Below are 23,273 nucleotides of genomic sequence, written 5' to 3' on the forward strand. Positions count from 1 at the left end.
CTTCTCTCTCTGAGATTGTGTATAGAATCACAGAATGGTTGAGGTTGGCAGGGACCTCTGGAGGTCATCCAGTCCAACTTCCCTGCTCAAAGCAAGGTCAAGTAGAGCAGGTTGCTGAGGAATGTGTCCACTTGGGTTTTGAGTATCTCCAAGGCTGGAGAGTCCACAGCCTCTCTGAGCAACCTATTCTAGTGCTTGATCACCATTAAAGTAAAAAAAAAAAAAAACCAAAAAAACAAAAAAACCAAACCAAAAAAACCCCGAGGTTTTCTTACAATTAAACAGAATTTCCTGTGTTTCAATTTTTCAATTTGTGCCCATTGACTCTTGTCCTTTCATTGGATACTGTTGAGCATTGTCTGGCTTGATCTTCTTTACGCCTTCCCGTCAGGTATTTATACACATTGATAAGATTCCCCCTCAGCCTACTTGAATTTTACAGCTCTGAAATGCTTTGTATAAAAAGCTGGTCAGGGAACATGAGTCAGTTTCTTTCACCTGTGTATGATATGGTAAGAAACAGTTACTGCTGTTGGAGATGTAACTTTCCAAATAAAAATTGCTTTGTAGGTTATATTAAGTATGTTACACTCCTTTTACTTAAGTGTTGACTGATTTTGGAAATGTCTTATTTGTATAGGTAATTTGGTCTGCCCAGATGGTCCATGCTACCCTTTATTAGCAGTCACTTGTTTTATTTCTTGTACTGGACATTTCACTAATTTTTGCACCATGTCTTCCTATTTGCAGCAGGAGGATTCTCTGTTTGCCACCATGCCACCCCTTTGTCCCATTGGGAGTCATTCCAAGGTGCAAAGCCCCAAATCAGTCACTGGAGGACTAGGAGCTTTTACAAAGGTATTCCTCTTGGCTTTTGTGCCGGGACAAGGAGCCCAATAGTGCCATTTTGTGCTGACTTGTGCCACAAACCATGTAACTTCCAGTTCGTGTAAAACTGTTGCTGGAACCAACGTGTCTTGCTGCCAAGGGCTCTCTAGCACCTCTCAAAAATGTATCTTGTTTTCTTTTCTTTCCTTGTGGCTCTACTGTACCTATGATCTTTCTTTTTATCTCCTCTTTCATCCTTTCTTGTTTTTCTTTGAATCACTGTTGTATTGGGGCTGATATTTTAAAAGCTATTCTTAGTGGGATACAGTAAAAGTGAACTGCAGTAGATGTGTCAGGAACTTCTTGAAAAATGCTATAGTGATTTCTGAATCTCAGATGTTGCCACTTCTGAGTACATTTCCTTAAATGTTACTATATGGAATTTAAAGTTGTTTCTGGCAATATTAGGTGATCCACATAAAAGGTGAATGCTTCCTACCAGTTACAGTAGCTACAGCAATCTAATGCAAAAAAACCCCGGCCTTTCTTGAGTCATTGCTCTTAGGGATTAGATTTAGGGCCTGTCCCAGAGAAACATAAAACATATACACCAGAGAATAACGTCAGCTATAATAATTTACAATATCTGTAGCTATAATATTGGTTGTAATTTTGCAGCATAGAAAAAAAAATTGAAGTTTAGAACGTGTTCTGAGCAGAAAGGTGCTTAGAACTTTGAAACCTGAAAGTGTTGTGGTTCTATGCTGAGATACAGGGCCTGAAGAAGTCAGGTCTGGCCAAGTCCATTGTTAGTATGACTAGTAGTTGTAATATTACTAGCAGTTTCTGTAACTTCTATGAGCACCTCTCAAATCTGGAATGCTTTGTAAATACAGACACCCCCACACGCGCTTGTGTGTTGGGAGTAGCCCTCATCTTGAAGCTGAGTTAGAGAGTCCACCTGGTGGTAAGAAGTACGTCTGAGTTTACTGACTGTTGCCTGCCCTTTCCTGCAGTCAGGCTGTTCTAGAAATGAGCCCCAGTGATTTAAAGTGTTTGCTTTTCTTATTATTATTATTATTTCTTCCTATTTAAAAGGTGATAATAAAGCAGGAGCCGGGAGAGCTGCCCCAGCAACCCCAGCTACCAGCAACAGGGACAACCACGCAGACCTCTGTGCAGCAGTACGTCACTGTAAAAGGGAGCCACATGTTAGCCTTGTCACCGCAGAAGCCAGTTGTAAGCACAGGCGAGGGGACAGTGCAGTCTAAGGTATGAGGCACTTGAGCATCTTTGGTGTGGTATAAGCTGTCTTTGTTGTGGTATTATTGCAACACTTCATGCTTCTCTCAGGGGTGTAGCGTTGCTTCTGTCTCAGACCCCGGCAGCAGCACCGTGGTTAGCTGGTTTCCCCATGTGCACAGTGGCTCACGTCATGCTTACCTGTAGCCCTTGAGAAGGGGGCAGGGTGAGCAGGCACTATTGCATTTCATTGTGTACAGGGAACATCTCCCACTTCAGTCTAACCCGTTGCAGCAGTGGGGTGGGGGTGGTTTTGAACTTGAGCCTGTCAACCCAGGAAGTTGACTGCCATCATCAGCTCTTGCTGAAACTCATCCAGGTCTTTCTGTAAGAGGTGGCACATTCTTTCCTTGGACTGCAGGCCTGCAACAGAAAAGAACAGGACAAATAGGGAGTGGAGTGGAGGCTGAGCCAGAGCTAGCATTAGGTGGAAGCAGTCCTACTTGAGTGGCAACTCAAGTGTTTTATTGTAGGAGTCTGTGCCAATGCAGTGCTGCTATGATGAGTGACGCAGCTTCTGAGAAGGCACAGTAACTGTGCAGTGACAAGATGACAGATGTGTCAGAATTGTCTCCATTCTTGCCTGCTTCCATTGTGGATAGAGTCAAATCATGTGCTAAGCACAAGAGACTACCTACAGAGCTTTCACTTTTGCATAAGTAAATATATATTTACATTTGCAACAGTTCATTGTCCTTTTTACTGCCTTATTTGCCTGTTTGAGCAGGTATGCAAACTCATGTTTCCCTGCAGTTATTGTCAACACATAAAATTGAAGCACTTTGTGGATTCTGCTTTGAGGACGTAGTTTTCCCAGGGAGTCTGTTCCCATGAATGTGTTGAAACTAATTTCTGGATCTCTGTGCTTTGCCAAGGCAAGCTTTATCTTAGCTGGAATTAAGCCATTGCTTATATATCAGAAAAAAAATGGAAGTGCCCTGTAATTTCAATGTACTTAATCTTTTGTGGGTGCTCTGAAATCCCGGTTGTGTTTAAGTTTATCTTTTTACTTGGGATTGGCCTCTTGCCAATTTAATTTTGTTTCTGAATGAATAGCTTGTATACGTGACTAGACATGTATAAAGTGTCCTGAAATGTCTAGAGATGGAGGTAGTGTGCCAGCTAGAATTCACATGATTGCTCTTGCCAGCAGCACATCATCCAATACTTATTTGTTGCAGGTTGTTGGCGTTCCAGTTGGTTCTGCTTTACAGTCAACAGTGAAACAAGCGGTGGCTATAAGTGGTGGCCAGATACTTGTGGCAAAATCTAGCTCTTCAGTAGCAAAGGCTGTTGGTCCAAAGCAGGTTGTGACTCAAGGTGTAGCCAAAGCCATCGTGAGTGGAGGCGGAGGGACAATTGTTGCTCAGCCTGTGCAGACTATAACAAAGGCACAAGTTTCTTCCACAGGTGCTCAGAAAAGTACATCTCAAGGCTCAGGTAGAGTAATTTTACACCTTGTTAATAGCTCATGATGGGTAGACTTTGAGGCTCTATAATGATTTCTTCAACTGCAAAATAACTGTGTGTGATTGAAAAACTTCAAAATGAGTAGAGAGGTCTGTAGGGAAATTCAGGCTGACTGAGATTAGTAATAAAGAAAATGTTAACTCATTATTTGTAAGGGGGAAGAGGGAGCACAAGTACTTTAAAACATGCAGTGTTCTGTGAGTGGAGATCAGACAGGTATGCTGGGGAATGTGCTAGAGGCCTAGTAGACTTTCCTGGAGCCAGGTCTCACATTTTTGCCCAGCATTGTGGCCCTTAGATGCTCAAAGGGCTCCACATAAATCCAACCAACAAGAGCCAAACTGTCCTTATTGCATCTTCACATCTTCCCCAGTGCTTACAGTTATGGGAGTATGGGCAGAAGCACCCCGCCTGCTTCTGCACACAGCTGGCTTTAGCTGAGCGTGTTAGCTCAGGCTCTGGACTGTTTGAAAGGTGTTCTGTGGCCTCTGGACTGGAGTAAGCCTGCAGACCCCATGGCTGTGCTGCTTTGGCCTGCAGCCATAAGTGCTACTGCACACAGAGAGATTTTTTTCAGACCTATTCAAAAAAGTGTCTGTGTATTACTGGTGGAGTTAATCTGCAGTTAGGCCATCTAAGTATGGATTATCAAAGGCTATCTGCATGTCACTCCTAGTACTTTCATCCTGTGCAGATTTCAATGCATACTACTTTCTGCAAGCAGTAGTTTTATTTCTTTTTATTCTTTCTTTCTAGTGATGGCTACACTGCAGTTACCAGCCACCAACCTGGCAAACTTGGCAAACTTACCACCAGGCACCAAACTGTACCTCACCACCAACAGCAAGAATCCTTCTGGGAAAGGAAAACTGCTTCTGATACCCCAAGGAGCCATACTGCGAGCCACAAATAATGCTAGTTAGTCTTGCAGGGAAATCTAATGAGTTAAATAATGTAATCACTGCATAATTAATATGTTTGGCATTTTTGCTATAAAGCATCCTGGTGCTGTGGAAGTCAGTAATGGGATGGGGTTTCTTTGTTCACAACAACACAGTATGTGGTGCTTTTTAAGACTGAGATCTCACAAGTGTCTTCTGGTTTAGATGAAATTGCTTTTCATGCAATGCTCTCAATGTCTTTCTCTCTGTGCTGAAAGCAGACAGTGTAATTTTCCTGAAAATTCAGCAAAGGGTTGTCTTTAAGTCTTCCTTATGATCTGTAGGAAGAGACAACTACATTTTCATGATGTAGAACTGAGCTGGATTTGAGTGTAGTTGTGAAAGCTATTAATAAGTAATGGAATGACACCCTGGAGAAACTAGAAACATAAGAAACTAACTTTGAAAAGAACAAGATACTGTATCTGGAATGAGGGAAAGAAATCGTTTTGAATATTGATATAAGGTTTGGCACCGAGCTGTTGAGACCAGCAGAAACACTTTTTTTGTTAATGGGCTTGTGAATCAAACTTGCTGTGAAATACCTGGACAATAACATTGCTAAAGTAGTTCCGATGGGCAATACTTTGTTTATAGTGTGCTGTTGCTGTAGGGAAAGAATACTGCAGGTTTTGGACTGTGTAGATGAAGAGTTTTGTCGTGAGCCTCCTCCAGAATGCTCCTTTTGAGGCTGGGGTTTGGGATGGGAGATGGATTGGGTGTAAACTTTTTGCTCCGAGTTCTGATACTGGCAGTGAGGAAGAGGTATTACTCAGTTTAATATATAAGGCTGTAAATACCAGCAACATAGCAATAGAGTACATGTCACTGAAGAAGCAGATACTCTTGCTGAAGGTATTTTTGGGCTGTAGAACTTGTGATGGAAGCCCCATTGCTTGAGATTTAGAGGCAGCTGGGACAGTCCAACTTTGACAAAGAAATAATCTCACAGGCGTCAAGGAAGAGCAAATACTTGTGATTTTTATGACAGAGCCATAAATTTTTTTTTTTAGCCTTGTTTCTTAATGAGAGACTGCAAAAAAGTCAGTGTTCAGGCTGTTCCTTCTGGAGGCAGAGCAATATCAAAGTGTCACTGCAAATTAACACTGCTTGGTATCCATGACCTAATACTCTGTTAGCAAAATTGCATTGGAACAGCCAATGAAAGTAAAATTAAGAAGCCAGTGGGATTCAGAGTGTTTCTAGGGCTTTTGCTGCAGATTCATAACCTGCAAAAGACTGATGAAAAGACTGTTCATGTGTTGGACAGCATTTTTTTTTGATAGACAATTCAAAACAGCCTGAAATGAGCTTTGCTTGCCCACCAGTCCTCCTTATTTCCTTCATAGCTCCTTTTATTCATGGCGTTTGCTGAGCTGTAAGAGAGCACAGCAGCACATCAGAACTGTGCTGTACTGCGTAATAATGTTACTCAGCTGCAAAACATGTGGCAGCAAATGTCCTGCAAAGTGTTTTCAATTACTTGTATATACAGGGATGCTTTAGCAGCTGACAGTGTCTGGTTACCAAAGGGTCAAGCCTTTTCTTCTGGTTACAGGTCTCCAATCTGGTTCTTCTACGAATAGTGGAGGAGGAGGAACCCAAAGCACAAGCAGTAACTTGTCACAGCACCTCACCTATACATCCTACATCCTGAAGCAGACGCCCCAGGTCAGTGGCATAAGCATCTCAGTTGAAGCAAATTGACGTTTCAGGCTGCAGTGGTGTTAGGGGGATGTCCTGTGGTTCTGTAGTACATGCAACGTTCTTGACTATGGGATCTAGATCCTCTCTAACAACCCTTGCGTCTCTTCCCTCTGCCAGGCACCTGCTTTACCACTTGCTGTTGCTATTGGCACATCTCTGCCCCTCACCTCCCCTTGCAGGGTTGTACCCTCATGGCTCCTTGCAGGCTGAGAAAGCAGCACTGTGTAAGGCCAGGGTAAGCGGTGGGTGGAGAAGAGACAAAGTATGATAAGAGTGCCTGGTGGCAGGGCCGCAAGGGTCACTGAAGCAAGAGCGGTGATATGATGGAGATGATGCTGGAAGAGCGGTCTTACACAGTAGGATGTGTAAGAGTTGGAGGAAAACACAAGAGAGAGGAGAATAAAGGAGAGTTACTGGAGTGAAACAGCAAGGCTGAGTAAGAAAGAAAAATGAGGAAGCAGAAGATTGTGTGAAGGGATCCATGTGTGACAGTGGGTGAATGAAGCCTCTGGAGGGTAGCAACTGAATACTGATGTGAAGCAGGAAGGGTGGCAAGGTCTCAGGTGGTAGGTTACTAGAGTGCACATCTCCAGTTGTCACTGTGATTTCTGCATGCTGAGCTCTGAATATATAGCCTTTATGGGGGGACTAAATACGTTTTGAAGTGAGGAGATGACAGAATGCCTCAATTTTTTTTTTTTTTTTTTTTTTTTTTTTTTGCCTAGCCCAGCAGTAGCCTCTCTGATCTTGCATGCTAAGCAGCATTTGTCACAAAGAGTAAACTTGAAGAGCATAAAGTGCGTTAAATTGTAGCAGGTGCCTCTGACAAGACAGGAAACTGATTGTGGCTTTTTCACCCATTCCCTTGCATCAGAAAGTGTTCTTCTGCACTAAGAAGAGAAGGCTGTGTCCAGCTCTTAGTGCAGAAGCATCCACTGTAATTAGCAGTGCCTTGTTTTAGAAGATGAAATGATGTTGCGTTATAGCTACAGGCTTTTATCCTGTATTGACACTCCTAGATTTCTGTTGACTCTTAACTGTGTTTCGAAGTGCTGACCTCCCTGACTTATTTCTGGAGCAGGGCACCTTTCTGGTTGGCCAGCCTTCTCCTCAGAGTTCTGGGAAGCAGCTGACTCCAGCTTCAGTTGTTCAGGGCAATGTAGGAGTTGGAGCATCTTCCACACAAGGACAAGCACTAAAAGTGATAACTGGACAGAAAACAGCTCTATTTACACAGGTAACGTGCAAATGATGTGTTGTTTCTCTCTTACCAGTTAGCATTTTGTCAGATAAAGTATAGGACCCACAGTCACACATTGTGAGAGCTTTTCCTTTTGTAGTTGTTTGGTTTGGTTTTTGTACAATTGTGATGCTGGCTGTACTATGATGAGGAAAGCACATGAAGGCCTACTTTCATGTGCAGATATTGGACCACAGTTTTCCAGCTTTATTTCTGTTCTCAGAGTGGGTCATGTGTAAGCTTGGGTTGCTAGTTTGTAAATGTGCTCTGGGATTTCTTAGTGAAATGGAATTAGAGAAGTGAGTATATTCAGGTGCAAAAATGTGCCTAAATATTTGAACCTTAGAAATGGGTCACCTGCTAAAGCTCTTAAAAATGTTTGGTTTTGGTATCCCTCACAGGTCCTTCTTTTCAAAATTACCAAGTTGTCCCTATGAAATTGAAACTCCCCAAGAGTACTTACAATTGATCATCCAAAATTCAAGATTGATAGGCATGTTTTTGCAAAGTCAACAGTTTGATAAAGTTGATTTTTGAGGTGATAATTTTGTTCCAGCTATTACTGCCACAATTTGCCTTTTTCAAAAGTCTATTGAAAGTATTTTTCAGTAATATAAAAAGCATTTGTCTTGTTTGTTTTGCTGTTCTTGTGTTTGGTTTTTTTAAGTCATTAAAAAAACCAAACCAAACAAATAGACCTTTTTCCTTATGCTGAATTCTTTTTCAAAGGCTGCACCCAGTGGACAGACATCACTGGTGAAAATATCAGATGGGTCTATAAAATCAGTGCCTGCCTCATCCCAGCTCTCCAAACCTGGCACCACTGTGCTGAGAGTATCAGGAGGTGTTATCACCACAGCTGCTGCTCCTGCCATGGCCCTTCCCACAAATGGGGTGGCCCAGGTGAGAAACAACATTGCCAATATTCTGTAATATAACATTTGCACTCTAACCGGTATAATCCCCAGGAAAGGACGACTTCTGCTTTTTTCCCCATTGGTATTCTTCTCAGTCAGCATTGCTGGTGAGTCTGCTCTTATTTGTGTACCAGCGCAGTGCACGCAACTCCTTTTCTGTTGGGTTGTTTGCTGTTTGGCATAAAGTAATACCTGTGAAGAAACAAGGGGAGAAGAGAAACTGAAACTTGCACTTTCTTGCTTTTAATGTTGTTAAAATTCAGGTAGGCAGGGTAGGCTTTATCTGAAACAGCTTTTGCAATCATACAGATCAGATTTTTTGGGCTACGCAACTTTCAAACACCAAATCTGCTGCTGGCACAAAAATTTGCGGAAGAATGTGAAATGCCTGGAGCTCTATCCAGCAGGCCAGTGAAAGCCAGCAGTAACTAGACTGTAGGTCGCTCCTCTGAGATAGCAGACTCTCCACAGTGCTTAGTGCCCAATCTGCTATCAACAAATTTCAGAGGCCAGCAGTGGCCAGCGTCCATGATCCTTTGGTCATGACTGTGTTCAAAGGATGTCACTCCTCTCCATCCCGGGGGAGTCGTAACAACGCAGCCTTGGAACGAGGTGCTTCAGCATAGAGTGAGGTTGGAAGCAAAACATTTGCGTTCCTAGAGTGAACGCTCTTGTGCATGGATGCAGCCATGTATCCAATTGATGCAGGTTGTCCACCTGGAGTGGAGTTGGGAGTTCACGGGGTGGGGAGGAGGCAGCAAAAAGGAGAGTGTATAATTCACTCCGAGGGTTCTCCTAGCCTCGCTGCTTTTACCTGTGGGGAGGCAAAGATTAAACAAGTGGAGAGTTGACGCCATACTGCCCTCAGAGTGCTGAATGCTGGCACACGCAGCATATATAGGTGAAGATGCTAAAATTTGCGTTAAATGCTACTCACTGTTTTTACAGCTCTCAGTGAAGCTACAGAGATAGAAATTTTCCATCCAGCCTCTTTATCCCAAACTTTTTTCCCATTTGTCTACTGATACCTCTGGACTTCTGAGCAGCAGGAAAATATGAAACATTCCTGGGTGAAATTTCTCATCTGGAGGCCTGCCTGCTTGCTGAAGTTAAGGGACATGGCTCCAGATACTATCAAAGCAGTTGTGGTAGCAGTTCCTATGTGCACGGTTTCACTTTTTCTGCTTGAAACAGCCTCCATTCTATAGGTACCATCATTATATATGGGCTTTTGAATATGTGCTCAAGAACCTCTTGCTTCTAAATGATTGATAGATAAACATTTCGTTTTGCTACTTCTAGATATTACTTCGTTGTGCTTATTGTTGCACATGTGCATCTATGACATGAAAAGGAATTTCCTCTCTGCCTCTTTTATGCAGCAAATAGATAATGCAGGTTCCAGTTCATCATCTTCTGGAACTCCTGCAGCAAAGACATCTGGACAGCAACACCAAATCTGTATAAGCCAGAGCCAGTCTACTTCATCAGTAGTGAATAAGACTGCTACTTCCACTGTTGTAAGTGTTGCTTCTCTGATGACTACACCAACGCCTGTGACTGGAAAAGCTGCAGTATCAGGTATTAAACTCCTTCATGCCTTTCCTATAGAAAGTTAGAATCCAGGTGTGAGTTCTTTAGATGTCTTCACTGTAAATGGAAGAATATGGAGTCACCTGCATTTGTGAATGTGTAAAAGTCAAGTCATGCTTTCTAAAACATATCTTCTTAGCATAACTTTCAGCTGAGCCAAAAGGTGTCCAAATAATTCGCATCCTATCACATCAGTGCATTGACTGTATCTGTTACAAATAATAGTGCGAGTTGCCCGTTGGTATTGGAAAGGGATTTTAGTTTTCATGCCAAGTTCTCATTAGAAGATACATTCTGCCTATTCAAGAGCACAGTGTGTCACTGAATGCTGAAACTGTCAAGGTACCAGCAATACTACAGACTTGATTAGTTTGTGAAAGTGAAACTCCACTGAAGTCGGAGAAGCTGCATGAGCAGAATTTGGCTCTGAGGCTTTGCATCTGCTCTGTTTGGCTTGGAAAGGAGAGAGATATTGATTAGGGGGAGCTGAAGGCTTTGAAGTCAAAATCCATTAAGTACAGTGAGGTAGGCAGGATCTGGAATGTTTCAAGTTAATAAAGGTGAGGTAATAAAGATGGACTGCCCTTACGTAGAGAGGAGTTTTCCTTATTTAGTTTCATTGTCTTCCAGTATCTTTTGTATCATGGAGAGCAAATACAGCAGGTTTAATTTGAGTATTATGGGTTAAAATCAGAAATTTTCATTCTGACTAATTTACCTGCTGGCATGTTCTTTTCACGTGAAGTGGCTTCTTACTAAGTGCAAACAGAGTAGAAATACAGAAAAGAGAAAATAAGTGACACTGAGCTCATCTGACAGTGTCTTTTAAAGCAGCTCTTCTTGTTTCCTATGCACACAGTCTTCCAAACTCCTTTTTCATCACTGTTTTTCCCAGAGCTTGAAAGTAAACAACATAGACTGCTAAGACTGCCACAATTCTGCAATAAGCAGTTGAGTATTTTCCTCTTTGCAAACAAAGCAGCAAGGTTGTTTTGTAGAAAATATGCCATTGTAGATAGCTTTCAGATTAAAACTCCCATTTAGGTATGAAAATGTTATCTAGATTTTGTTTTGTTTTTTGTAACCTGAGGCACTGACTTCATCATGAAAAACTATTTCTCCAAGAATCCCAAAAGAAGCAGTGACCATAAAACGTGTTATTTCAATGTAAAAAAAAAAAGACAAAAAAACCCAAAACTGTGTTAAAATTCTGAAGATTTGTATTTTTAAAGGCAACTTTTCAAAAAGAATCTCAAATTTGCCCTTGTTTTGCAATGAACAATGTCTCCCACCCATCAGGCTAATAGGGTTAGTTGAAAATGTCCCTTCTTACTCGCCTTGCTGTTTGAGTCCCTTGCTGTCTTATCCTGACACATCTGTGCATCACACACAAGTGAATTGGTAATACTAGGTTAGCCTTCTTGCCTGGAGGTGAAAACCTGACTGACCAGTGCTGTGCATCTTTCGAAACCAAGAGACATCTTCAGCAGACCTTGCATGTCTAGTACTTGGAAGGCAGCTGTGTTTCTTAAACAATAATCATAAAATATGAGGAGAATGGAAACTTTATCTCAAAACAAATCGTGAGTATAAAATTACCATCGTGAAACTAAGAAGTCTACTGTTGTCAATGTTCTAAAATAGAAGCCTATTAAATTTCCACAATCTGAAGAAAAGTTAGCTGTAGATTGAATACAATTATATTGAAAATAGCCGGTTTACCAGTAGAAAGGATGGACATAAGCCCAAATCACAGTGTTAGAGTGCTGGCTGTGGTAGCTTGAGATGTCATCGCTGTGGACGAGAGAGCTGGTGGACAGATAATGAATACTACTCTCCCGTGGCACTGTGGCGCAGCTTGGAGCCGTGCTGATTTCCACTGAAGTCACTGGGTGCTGCCATTGATAATGCTGTTGATATCTGAATGTCCTGCTTGTTCTTTTAGCCCTGACTAACATCAGTGATTTAATTCAGTCCCTACTTTAATATGCTTCATAGCTTGATTAGCCGTCCTTATGGATGTGTTCAGTGCATGTTACAGAAAGACACAGGACACTCAGTTCAGGTATGTCCTTCATCAGACTTGCTGCGCAGCCTTGGGCTTGTCGCTTAGTTAAAACATGGTTGATTGTGCTCTGCTGACTGCAGTGGATGCTGCTAAGCTGAATTGCAGAGGTGTGTGCGGCACTTGGATACCTCAGTGAGAGTGGCTGTGTAAGTACAACAGAGCTGTAGTTCACTGGCTTACCAGACCCTTGAGCACAAGGTCTTGTTCTGACAAGAGTGTTTTACTCTGTGCTGAGCCTGCTTCAGTTGAAAGGTTTGTGTTACATCAACTTTTGCTTAAGATTACTTAGGTAATTAGGAAACTTGCTTTACAAATACCAGAGCACTGTGCAGCATGTAATACTGTGCACACTGTGGTGCAGTACCCCAGTATTTTAGCAATCATTTGTGTCAGTAAAAACGTGTGACAGTTCGCTGAACTGTGGCTTGTTAAGAGGGTGGCCGTGCTAGCTTACATGCCATCCTGGTTCAGGCAGAAAGGGAGAGAAGTAGCTGGAGATAAACTAAATGGTGTGTTTTATTTAACATTTTGTCTTCCGTTCTTCTTGCAGGGTTGCTAAAAATCCACTCAAATCAGTCTAGTCCACAGCAGGCTGTTCTGACAGTTCCCAGCCAGCTTAAACAGCTCGGTGTAAACACAGCTTCTGGAGGTGTTCAGACAATACTCATGCCTATGAACAAAGGTAAAGGGCAGAGGAGGATGACAGATGGTGTTTGAAAATCCCCTTTGACACAGGGTAGCTCTTGGTCACTGTTGGCATACATGGTCCAAAGTTAGAGATAGAAGAAAATGTAGCAAGGAAATTCATCCCTAAACTTTGTGCTGCAAAAAAGCTGTGTTGCTTCTGAACATGGTTATTTGTCAGTGTATGAAATTGGATTTTTTTTTTTCTTCTTTGTTGTCCTTTTTTTTTTCTTTTTTCTTTTTCCTCTCCAGTGATACAGTCCCTTTCTACCAGCAAAGTTTCAGCTGTTTCAGCTGTCACAGCAGCAAGTACAGTTATCCCTAGTCCCTCTACAGCATCCATCACTAAAGGTAACAAGGAATTTCTCAGTAAGATAAGTAGTAGAAATAAACTGGTGCTGCTTTATGCAAGTGGCCTGACTATGAAAGTAGACCCTGTGACTGTGGGTTCCTTTATTTCCGTTGTTAGTAGGGTTTAAATCAAGTAAAAATGGCACCTGGGGACTAGGAAATGAAGTGACTTCCCCCTCAACAAATCCCAAAGCATAGGCAAGTACAGAAGAAATGAGGATGTTCTAGAAAGCTACCATGAGTACCTTAAACATCCATTATTTCAATCTGTATTTGCAGAAATACATAGAGCAGCATGTGTTTAATCACAGTTACTGCTGTCCTCAGAATAGTGACTATGGTGAAATGTACTGGAGAATGCTTTCCAACAGCGCTAGATGTAGACAGCACGTGTGTGTGCATACACACACACACACAGGGGAAAGATGTACGTACAGTACTTCCCAGAATAATGCATAGGCCGGAGCTGAGGTACTCAAAGTCCAGTTCTTGCAAAACTGTCATGCGTCTCTCCTGTCCCAGAGAACTGCCTGGCCATTCTGGGTTGGGAACGTGTTTCTCTCCCTGCTCCTGTCTCACCAGAGTTCTGTCCTAGACATGACGAAGTTCACTGATGTCAAAATCAGTGGTGTCTTCAAAAAAGTTCTCACTTTGAAATGTCACTTCTTGCTAAAATTGTTAGTAGTTTTCTGTTCAGCTCTTTGTTTACAAAAAGGCCAACATACATTTGCAGGCAGTTCAATTTAGATCAGGCAGTCATATGCAAAATGTCGGCAATTGATTATCCAGATTTTCTAAAAAGGATGAGATGTGAGCATGTTGAGATTTGGAGGCGGGGAGCATGTTCTGGTGGCTTGCTTTCAGCAGAATTGAAGGTCAAATTTGTTCATGCTTAACAATCAGAATGCAAACAACAAATGAAGTGATGTTATGTAAGACCCTTACTCTTACTGGAGTCTCGCAAGACACTATTTATCAAGCTGACTGGTACTTTTTGTCTTTTAAAATGTGTTCTGTTTCTTTGAAGTTAAGATGGAGCCTGATTCAACAGGACAAAACTGCAGTTCTGTGGGTACCCAAGAAGGCCAAGCAGCAGTAAAAACAGAAGAGAGCTCCGAACTTGGGAATTACGTAATCAAGTAATTGTTCATTTCTCTGTAAGGATTTCTAATCTTTGAAACACCAGGGGGAATGGAGGAGATTCTAGGGATACATGCAGTAGTGTTAAGGTTGACCTAGAAATACATTATAAAATCTTCTGTCCCATATGCTGCTGTATCAGTACTAGTCCTGTTGGGTGGCATTTGTTTCAGACAGGTTTGTAATATTTTCTTTGTAAATGAATTTGTATGCAGGGCTCATGAAAGGGGAAAAAGATTATTTGAAGATTTGCAGTTGTTTTGGGGTTTGCTAACATCTCAGGCTGCTAAAACCTCTTTACCGTCCACTGCTTGTATAATTCCCATTGCCATTGTGTGTCCTTACTGAGATCAAACTGCCCAGTGAAATGCAGGTCAAAAAAGGGGCATCTGAAGTAAGTAGAACTGTCTGTCTTCTTGCCTCTCTAGTCTTGTTAAGCTCATATACTTCTGTAATTACTTAGTATGAGGGCTGCCTTGGTTCAGAATTGGAATTAAATAATAAAGATTATTGGAGTATTTGTTCACTGGATGCTGTGAAATCCGCTGCCTTGTTTGTGATGCTCTTGCAAGTACTTGTTAGTGTTTTTTTCACCAGAACTCAGTTTGCAAAATTTTCTCTGCATATTTCTTGTAATGTGTAGGATGTTTCTTCTGCTCTTGATTCCTCCAGTGGCTGACTTTCCTGTCTTCATGTTTTGAAAAGTTTTGTTACCCCGACATATGCCCGCAGACATTACCCTGATGGAGAGTATGTGTAGGAGACAGGAATAAATCTTAACTCACTACACACTGGAAATTATCTTAGTTATAAAATAACTAATGGAAAATACAGTTCTTGCCAGTTAAATACAGTATGGCTGGTTAAATTTACCTGAACTCCCATAAGTACAAAATTTCCCATGCAGTATTCCATGTTCCTACCAGGACAGCCTGCACTAATAGGTGTGTCTTATCCCTCAAACTAGTGTTACAGCTTGCGAGATGATGCAGGGATTTCTTCCAACCCTGCCCAAAAAAGCCTGTCTTCAGTTTCTTCAGCTTGACAAATGCAGCTTCAGATGTGGACGCTTCGGCAAGAGGAAGGGCTGTTTGAAATACCTTCTCTGGATTGGGCATAACAGTTTATCCTCACACTGCTGTTGCTATAACGCCTTGGGGCTAGGGACTTTAAACCATGCAGTGATTTTGAAACCTTTTGCATCCGATTCATTGCTTCCAACAATATTCTCCATTGTGATTCTTTTTATCCCTTGCAGCATAGAATATTTGGAGAACGTCCAGCAGCTTTTAACAGCAATAGTGAAGAAGGTTCCATTAATTGCTGAAAAAAGTAAGCAGTAGATGAAAAGCCTTTACTTCCTATTTTTGGTTTATGAACAGAATGCCCTGCATACTCTGTAGCCGCAAAAATTACTAAAAGGCAGAATGAAATGAAGCCATTCTCCTAGAGAGCTTACTCCAGGGGCTATTCTAAAGATGCTTAGAATTAGGTTCTTCCAGTAAAGCCAATTATGTTGTCAGCAGTTATTAACTTTCATCTGTTTTTTGGTTCGAAATAGATTGTATTTCCTCACATAATGGCTGCAAGTAGGTTTTCTTTTCCCTGGTTTGTTGTTAATGGATGTGTGATATTTTTTTTTTTTTTTTTATTTTTTTTTTAAATTTAGTACCAGAGTTTCGGAAGTGCTTGCAAATATGATAACATAACTCAGCATTGGAATGTGTTTGTTTATTGGGGGTTTTGCCCCCCCTCCAAAGGTGGTAGTTTGCAGAGAAACGTTTTAATCTTCTATACTACTTTATAATTGCATACCTCTTACTTGTACATAGCTGAAAACGTATCAGCTTTCTCTGGTAACTAATGCACTTTGAACAAGTGGTCCTGTAGACTGGGTAGGGCAGACCCTCTCAAGATAAGCACAGTGGGCAAAGTAGGAGTGGGCAGCACAGTAAAGCTTTCATTACATACAGCTCTCTGGCCTACAGTAGCACTCATGAATCTGTTGCTTAGCATTCATATCCCCTCCTCATGTTTTTGCCAGGAAACCTTTTCACTGTTGTTTCATTTTTATGTTGTAATTTGGTTGCAGAAAAAAAAAGTTTTGCAAAGGAAGAGACTTTGACCAGTAAGACAGACTTACAGGTCTACAGCATTACAGTTTTGGGGGGTAAAAGAGGCTTAAAACAGCCCATAGCCACAGATGCCTGTGTATGTGACAAGAGGGATGCTGGTTTTGCATCCAAAAACCACAGTGTCTGCTGCATGTATCTGTGCTGTGCTCAGAGAGGGCACAGCATTTGTAAGAGTTAGAGAGTTACAGTCCTTGATCCTGTGAGCATGAAACATATTTCCCCTTCCTCTCCACTAAATGAAGAATTTATCTTCACTTACTAAAAATTTAATACTGGTTTTGGCTTTGTGTTTTCTAGGTGAAGATGCAAGCTCTTTTTGTGCCAGTTCAGTGGAACAGTATTACAGCTGGAATATTGGGAAGAGGAGGGCAGCTGAGGTAATCCTCTCCTCCTGTGTTTCATAAGCAGTCATTAGGGACACAAGAAGGATTTCTGAATTATGGAACCTTCCTTGTTGTTGGCTGATTTGTTTTCTGAAGCAGTCTGTCTCATTTTGAATGGAAGCATTCCTTACTGCAAGACGCACTGATTTCTGTCCAGATAGTGATCCAGTTTATCTCATGATCTCATGAAGTTCAGCAAGGCCAAGTGCAAGGCCCTGCACATGGGTCGGGGCAATCCCAAGCACAAATACAGGCTGGGCGATGAGTGGCTTGAGAGCAGCCCTGCGGAGAAGGACTTGGGGGTATTAGTGGATGAAAAACTGAATATGAGCCAGCAATGGGCGCTCGCAGCCCAGAAAGCCAATCGCATCCTGGGCTGCATCAAAAGAAGTGTGGCTAGCAGGTCGAGGGAGGCGATTCTCCTCCTCTACTCCGCTCTCGTGAGACCCCACCTGGAGTACTGTGTTCAGCTCTGGGGCCCCCAGTGTAAGACAGACATGGACCTGTTGGAGCAAGTCCAGAGGAGGGCCACAAAGATGATCAGGGGGCTGGAGCACCTCCCCTGTGAGGACAGGCTGAGAGAGTTGGGATTGTTCAGCCTGGAGAAGAGAAGGCTCCAGGAAGACCTTATAGCAGCCTGCCAGTACCTAAAGGGGGCCGACAAGAAAGATGGGGAGGGACTCTTTATCAAGGAGTGTAGTGATAGGACAAAGGGTAATGGTTTTATACTGAAAGAGGGTAGATTTAGATTAGATATTAGGAAGAAATTCCTTACTGTGAGGGTGGTGAGGCACTGGAACAGGTTGCCCAGAGAGGTTGTGGATGCCCCCTCCCTGGAAGTGTTCAAGGCCAGGCTGGATGGGGCTTTGAGCAACCTGGTCTAGTGGAAGGTGTCCCTGCCCATGGCAGGGGCGTTGGAACTAGATGATCTTTAAGGTCCCTTCCAACCCAAACCATTCTATGATTCTATGATTTATTGTTCAGAGACTTTCCAAGCAGAAGGGACTCTGAAGGTAATTTTTTGGTTAATTCGAAGTAAGATGTTTTTGAAGCATTTTAAAAATCAGAAATTTGCAAACTGTCCTGTTAGCACTTTATCCTCATCACTCCTCTGTGGCATATTACGGTCATGGGAATTTTACCCAACATACTTTGTCTGTCTTTTCATGGGATTGTGTCTGCTTTCTGTAGGAAGAGAATTGAGGGATCTGACATAAGCAATGCTAGTGCTGAAATAGATTGTCAGTTCACCAAAGATAAATATTTCAGTTAATCTGGACCTTTTTGTATTGCGGTTGTTATGTTTCCCCCTATTTCTTCACAATTTTGTCATCTTGCTATGGAGTTTTACAAGGAAGAAATTAAAACTGATTAGACCCTCTGCTGTTGCCAACTTAAATGATTAAAGTCTCTAACTAAAAATTTGAGAGGCATATTTTGCTCTAGTGGATTTCTTGCACTATGCCATCTTAGGTGGTACTTGGGAGATGAGACATTTCAAGTCAAGACAAATGTGTCTAGGCCCCTGTAAATGCGTGTCCCTTTTTCTTGAGATTTTGTTTGGATGACAAAGCAGAGTTTAAATGACCTGCCTACAGCTGCCTAATATCAGAATTAGGACCTTCTTCCACATTTGTTTTTCCTCATCATTCTGACTTCTGAGAAAATCATGTTCCTTTTGTTTTCCTTGCAAACTGGATTATTGTTCTGGGCCATAGTCCAGCCTTAAACATTTTAGCCAGTGTGATGAGCTTTCCCTTTGGTTTGTCACAGTGGCAACGAGCAATGACAGTGAGAAAGATCCTACAAGAAATCATAGAGAAGCACCCCAGGTTTCACAATATTACACCCCTGAAAACAAAGCATGTGGTGCACTGGTGTCGATGCCATGGCTACACTCCACCTGACCCTGAGACCTTGCGGAATGATGAGGACTCAATTGAAGACGTGCTGACGCAGATAGACAGTGAGCCAGGTGAGTATGGAGGGACAGAAAGCTTCTTTCTGCCGAAGACGCTGTTTATTAAATGGCTAAAGACTGTGTGTATGCACACACGTGTGCTGCTGCTTCAGGAGAAGGGAATTCTTACTTTCTTTGTTTTTAACTTAATTCACTCTGGAATAACAAAAGATGGAGATTGTAAGGGCTAGCCTACAGGTGAGGCTGTCCCTTGTTCCTATCAGCCCTGATGTTTCTGGGCTCTCTTTTGGGTTTTATTGTGCTTTGGGGCCCTTGGAGGCCCAGTGTAGATAAATCTTGAGAGATGATTCTTGCCCCACAATGTAATCATTTATAAGTGGGCACACAAACTAAGCATAGGGAGTAAAGACATTTCTGCCCTTGGGTAAGCTTAGCCTCTGTTAAGACTTACCATGCAAACAGTGTGAATAAGTTCAGGTATGAAAAAAAAACCAAACCAACCAAACTTGGCAGTGGCGGTGTGGAGCTCAGTGGGGATTAGTTTACCTCCAAAAGTGAGGTGAATTTGGCCTGTGTGAAGCTTCACATTTTCTTATTACAGCTGCTACATTATTCCACTAGGCATAGGATCTCTCTGGGATCTCCACAGTCCATTTTAGTATGTATTAAACATACATCTTTAATTTCATCCATTCTTCACAGTTAAGCTCCCTTGTTTCACCTTCAGATAATCCCGTTTCCCAAAGCTGAATGTCTTTCTGTTCTGATCATACAGGGGTTTAAGGTATGTCACAGAAGCATATGGATGTGATTATTCTTTGCGAAGTCTGGCCCTGCATTGCAGTTGTTGAAGGTGGACAGGAAGCCTACATCGACCTTTTAATATTTTTATCTAAATAACTAGATTTGTGTCTGTCTTTGAAGAAAAGAATCTGTTTATTGCGGAGCTTTCCACTAAAGGTTCTACTGGCTTGTGTCGAGCATGCAGAGAAGAGGTTACCCTTTTGTAATTCCACTGCGAACCTGTCTTCTGATTTTTCTTAAAAAGTATGATAATACTTTTAACAATATGAAAGACGATTTAGTGCTACGTGGTGCCTTCATAGTAAAAACTCCATTTCTCCAAGCAAGTTGAAGAGCATCAGACTGTTTTGCCAGTTGTCAAAAATCTTCTGTGAGAATGTTTAGGACACTCACATTAGCCTGGTTTTGTTTGAAATGCAGCCTTCTTGATAGATGTAGGGGCAGATGAGGGAGAGGACCATGAGTGTCATGAAGATATAATTAGGAGGCTCTCAATGACTGTTTGCGTTTCTGTTCATCCTTATGTTTGATAGGAGCTACAAAAATAACTTCCAGTTACCTTAATTTCTTACCATATTTTGAGTGTGCATCTGTTTATAAACAGCTTTCCGTAACCTATCGTGTTTAATTGATTGCTTGTTTTTCAGAATGCCCTTCATCTTACAGCAGTGGTGAGGAGCTGTGCCAAAAACTAGAGGAACTACAGCAATTTCTGAAACGAGAACCAGAACACGAAGAGGAAGTAGATATTCTCAACTTTAGCGAGCCATTAAAAATAAACATTAAGAAAGAACAGGAGGAGAAACAAGAGGAGATGAAGTTCTACTTGGCTTCCTTGCCTGCATCAGAGTTTGTGAGGGACACTGCAGAGAAGGTAATAAGTGACTCACAAAGCTAATAAGAACTGTTGTTAAGCTAGTTGTGGTCCTACATTTATTTAGTTGCCTTTCTTTCATCTATATTGGCCTCTGGATGCTTTATGAAAGTTTTTATAAATGCCCTGGAAAAATTGGACCTTCTGACTCATGACACTCCACTGGCCAGTGCTGGCAGGAGAAAGTGAAGCATGCCAGCCAGGAGGTCATTTCAGAGTAGCTGTGTTGCAGGGCTTAATACCAGAAAAATCATCCTGGAAGGCTAGAAGCAAGGGGAAATGAGGGAAGAGGAGCACTAGCACTGAATTCTTCCTGTCCCATCACATGAAAGATTCCGACTTGTTGCTTGGACCAGTGCTGTTTAATAGCAGCTCCTGAAAAGGGGTTGCGGTAAAGCTTAGGCCACAGCAAACTTCTCTGCTGCTTGGATTTCTTCCCCCTATTGACATTAGGGTAAAAGAAAGGGAGAGGGGGTCTTCTGTCACAGCAGCAGGAAGGAAAGAGAGGAGACTGACTCAGCTTGTAGGAAAGAGTGCTCTGCTTGTACCAGCAGAGACAGGAGCAGCAGGAGGGGTTTGCATGCAGCAGTTGTGGGAGAAAGAAAGGGTCTCCATCTCCACCTCAAACGCTGAGAACAAGGGACAAAACTTTGGTTCTGCAGTGTTCTGCAGTCTCTTGCTACATAGGTGACAAGGGCACAGGCATGATGAGAATGAGACTGGGGGATGAAACACTCTTTTGATGTGGAACTTTTGTGCCAGGAATACTGTTTAAGGTGGTTTCAGTTGCCATAGTTAGGTGCAGGAAAGATGATGAATAGATGGATTGAATATATGTACAGTTTTAAAATGGAGCTTCCTTTCTCAATCCAAAGGTACCCAGTGCAGCCTGGTTTTTGTGTGGACTTTCTGAAACAAAAATTAAAACCTGCTTTTGTTTCTACTGTGTTTTAGAGGCATTTCTGCAGGCTGTTCTAACGGTCAAGCTTCATTTTCTCCAGATTTTTTTTTTAAATGAAGCCTGAGATTATACTGCTTGAAAGTTCTGCAGTGTCTGCTTGATTGTTTTTTAACTACCCTTTGTAATAGATTTTTTTCTGTTAATCTCATCTAATCTGTAGTACAACGTGGGTTGTGTCATTTGATGTACTAATTTTTTTTTTTCTCTCTTGTATTTTATAGATAGGGATTTCTTTTCAGCCTGCTGAGGTACAAAAGAATGTTTATGCATCAGTAATAGAAGATATGATTTTAAAGGTAAGAAATTACTTCATAATAAGAACTTTTCTGTAACTGTATTAACCCAGTAATGTAGGAAAAAAGATGGAATATCCTTATTAATATCCATTTATCAAATCAGGAGATGCAGAGTCTGATGTCTATCTTTGTGCATGTATAGAAAGATATATAGCTGGCCAAAGAGAATCATGTACTTCTGTGTGTGTTTCCAGCTTTCTGACTGAATTGTTGGCTTGGACACAGAATAGTGATTTGCAGATTCTCACTGCCAGTAAGATAGTGACTCATTCTGTAACTTCCCCTTACTTTGTCCTACCCTTCAGAGTTGGGGGGGAATCTGCCAGAGTTCTGTAAGACTTGATCATTTTATACCAGGTTAGCTATTTTTTCCTAAATACTGTTCAGTTCCTTTTTGCCTGGGTTGTCTCTGCTGGGAGACTGCTGAATTCCTGCAGACAGTAGCAATTCTGCCTTATACGAGAAACCATTTCTCTATCATAATCACTTTTGGAAAAACAGAGACAGTTTCTTACCAAAGCTTTGAACAGCATGGAGTTGGAGTTCCTGGGTTTGGACTGAAGGCTAACACAGATTATTTTTAGCAGTGCTCTGCTGTATTTCAAGCCAAAGACAATTTTTGGGGTTGTTCATACAGACTACTGCTTATCAGAAGATCAGTTTTACAAAAGCTAATTGATTGCAGGTTACACATGCACTCACATGCACATTTCTGCTCTGCTCTGTTACTTACCATTGTTGAACTCGGACACAGATAGATCCATTTGTAGGCACAGATTGTAACCATCAGGTTACTCCATTATAATTGTAGAGTTATGCCAGCATTCCTGACTGAACGAACCAGAAACCTCTGCTCTAGTCTTGATACAGGCACAGAAAGCCAAGAGCCTTAATTAGCTTTTGATTGAACCTTGATTAAGCCAAGTGTGTAGGGCATACGGCTGCTGTCTGCTTGCTGTCCAGGCTGGGAGGTTTTTGTGAAAATGTCTTGACATAAGCCTGGTGACCACAGGGAGCGGCTAACAAGCATATACCAGCTCCCAGGAGAATATCTGGAACCTGCCATGTACAAAACAAACTCTGGTGTGTGAGAGGAAGGGCCCTAAAATGCTCTTTGAAGCACAGGCTCTGGAACATTGGAACCACCCTGCTGTGCACACACTGCTCTGCAGGTCCAGAGAGAAACCAGACTGGGCAGTTGCAGTCTGAGCTCTGTGCATCTATAGATCTCTTTCTTTCTGTTAAATATACTCAGTTCTTATTACTGTGCTAATAAAACTCACTTGGGCATCTTGAACTGCCCCCTGCTGATCGAATACAGGATTGAAGTGAGCCAGAATTTCAGCTGCTCTTACACTGATACTCGAGCAAATAGCATGTTCCTTTCCTCTTTCATAATGCTGTCTCCTAATGTTGTCTTTTGTCACAGGCCACTGAACAGCTTATGAGTGATATCCTGCGGCAAGCGCTAGCTGTGGCATACCAGACAGCTCCTCACAACAGGTACAGCAGCTTGTTTCCTCTTGGACCACTTACGCCAGCACTAAGGCCTGAACTGCTTCAGGAATTTAGTCAGATTTTGTGTGGCTCAGACCATGTGAGTGAGGGGAATTTAGGAACTATATTCTGGGAAGATCCGAGCCTTATGAGGGGGTTTG

At 42.0% G+C, this 23,273-nt stretch overlaps 1 protein-coding gene across 6 annotated transcripts in view; it reads left to right on the plus strand.

The window, feature by feature from the left end:
• The window catches only part of YEATS2 (YEATS domain containing 2), a 51,808-nt gene that overhangs the window by 24,677 nt on the left and 3,858 nt on the right, over positions 1 to 23,273 (plus strand). For 4 of the 6 annotated variants that reach the window (XM_050902099.1, XM_050902101.1, XM_050902103.1 and 1 more), the window contains 17 exons: positions 751 to 858; positions 1,927 to 2,100; positions 3,312 to 3,570; positions 4,357 to 4,518; positions 6,100 to 6,212; positions 7,330 to 7,485; positions 8,218 to 8,391; positions 9,788 to 9,986; positions 12,617 to 12,748; positions 13,003 to 13,101; positions 14,129 to 14,240; positions 15,500 to 15,573; positions 16,674 to 16,753; positions 18,533 to 18,734; positions 20,132 to 20,358; positions 21,541 to 21,615; positions 23,045 to 23,118. In XM_050902099.1, the coding sequence (XP_050758056.1) occupies positions 751 to 858; positions 1,927 to 2,100; positions 3,312 to 3,570; positions 4,357 to 4,518; positions 6,100 to 6,212; positions 7,330 to 7,485; positions 8,218 to 8,391; positions 9,788 to 9,986; positions 12,617 to 12,748; positions 13,003 to 13,101; positions 14,129 to 14,240; positions 15,500 to 15,573; positions 16,674 to 16,753; positions 18,533 to 18,734; positions 20,132 to 20,358; positions 21,541 to 21,615; positions 23,045 to 23,118 (2,420 nt within the window). Of the gene's footprint in view, positions 1 to 750; positions 859 to 1,926; positions 2,101 to 3,311; positions 3,571 to 4,356; positions 4,519 to 6,099; positions 6,213 to 7,329; positions 7,486 to 8,217; positions 8,392 to 9,787; positions 9,987 to 12,616; positions 12,749 to 13,002; positions 13,102 to 14,128; positions 14,241 to 15,499; positions 15,574 to 16,673; positions 16,754 to 18,532; positions 18,735 to 20,131; positions 20,359 to 21,540; positions 21,616 to 23,044; positions 23,119 to 23,273 lie in introns of those variants that run through there. The other 2 variants (XM_050902102.1, XM_050902105.1) reach the window with 2 other exon arrangements.

The sequence above is a fragment of the Gymnogyps californianus genome, chromosome 10 (assembly GCF_018139145.2).
Source record: "Gymnogyps californianus isolate 813 chromosome 10, ASM1813914v2, whole genome shotgun sequence".
Taxonomy (NCBI): domain Eukaryota; kingdom Metazoa; phylum Chordata; class Aves; order Accipitriformes; family Cathartidae; genus Gymnogyps; species Gymnogyps californianus.